General features: G+C 47.0%; 1 protein-coding gene across 1 annotated transcript; it reads right to left on the bottom strand.

The window, feature by feature from the left end:
• Nucleotides 1–216: 216 nt before the first annotated feature.
• Nucleotides 217–754, bottom strand: LOC138768718 (tigger transposable element-derived protein 1-like). Its single transcript, XM_069946673.1, has 2 exons — nucleotides 582–754; nucleotides 217–481 (listed from the first exon to the last, which is right to left on the bottom strand). The coding sequence occupies exons 1-2, from the start codon at nucleotides 752–754 to the stop codon at nucleotides 217–219; spliced, it is 438 nt and encodes a 145-aa protein (XP_069802774.1).
• Nucleotides 755–992: the final 238 nt, after the last annotated feature.

Here is a 992-nt window from a genome sequence, read left to right as displayed (position 1 = left end):
ACAAGTGTCACCCATGCCTTCCTATTAGACTTCTAGATGACTGGTAGTTGACCCTTCGAAATGCCCTTAAGTGCCCTTGGATTCTCAGCCTTATACACCAGCATGGGCTTTAGTTTGTAGTCGCCAACAGTATTGCCCCCAAGAAGCAAAGTCAGTCTCTCCTTGCTGACTTTATGACCTGGTGCTGACTTCTCCTCCTTGGCGATGTAGGTACGGTTAGGTTAACAAACCTGTCTCATCCTTGTTGAACAGTTGTTGAGCACAGTAATTCCCCTCTGTAATTATCTCAGCCAATGCTTTAGGAAACTCACTTGCTGCTTTCTCATCACCACTAGCAGCTTCACCTTGCACTTTAATGTTATGGAAATTGGCACGTTCCTTAAACCTCATAAACCAACCTCTACTCGCCACAAAATCTTCACTTTCACTTCCTCCTCCCTTTTCTTTTTTCAACTCCTCAAACAATTGTCCTAGCCTTCCCCTGAATAACCATAAGGCTCACAGGGATACGGCATTGATTTTGGTCTTCCAACCAAAGCACTAATAATCTTTCCATCTCAATAATAAACCCACTACGCTACTGTGTTATCACTCTCGCTTTCATAGGAGCAGATCCTTTCACATGTTCAAGGATACGATCTTTATCCTTAATAAACATAGGAACAGTCGAATGACTAAGTCCTAAAGACTGGCCAATGTCTGTCGCTGTTTCCCCCTTATCAAATTGCTTTATGATATCTAATTTCACCTCCATGGTTATGGCGTTCCTTTTCTTTGATGCACTGGAATCAGAAGAGTTTGGCTTACGTTTGGGACTGTAACGCCCGGAGTAGTGGATCCACTGGACCGGCACCAGCGATGGCACAAACCTCACCAGGGAGCGGAGTCTAAGGGGCCGCTGGTTTTCACCAGAGCCCGCCGCAAGGCGGGATGGACTTGCTGCGGCAGGCGACCCCCAGGTCGCTACCCCTGGCTTGGTTGCTGGTGACGGC

Source organism: Dendropsophus ebraccatus, chromosome 12 (genome assembly GCF_027789765.1).
Source record: "Dendropsophus ebraccatus isolate aDenEbr1 chromosome 12, aDenEbr1.pat, whole genome shotgun sequence".
Classification (NCBI taxonomy): domain Eukaryota; kingdom Metazoa; phylum Chordata; class Amphibia; order Anura; family Hylidae; genus Dendropsophus; species Dendropsophus ebraccatus.
The sequence above is the reverse complement of the archived record's forward strand: the minus strand, read 5'-3'. Positions and strand labels throughout refer to the sequence as shown.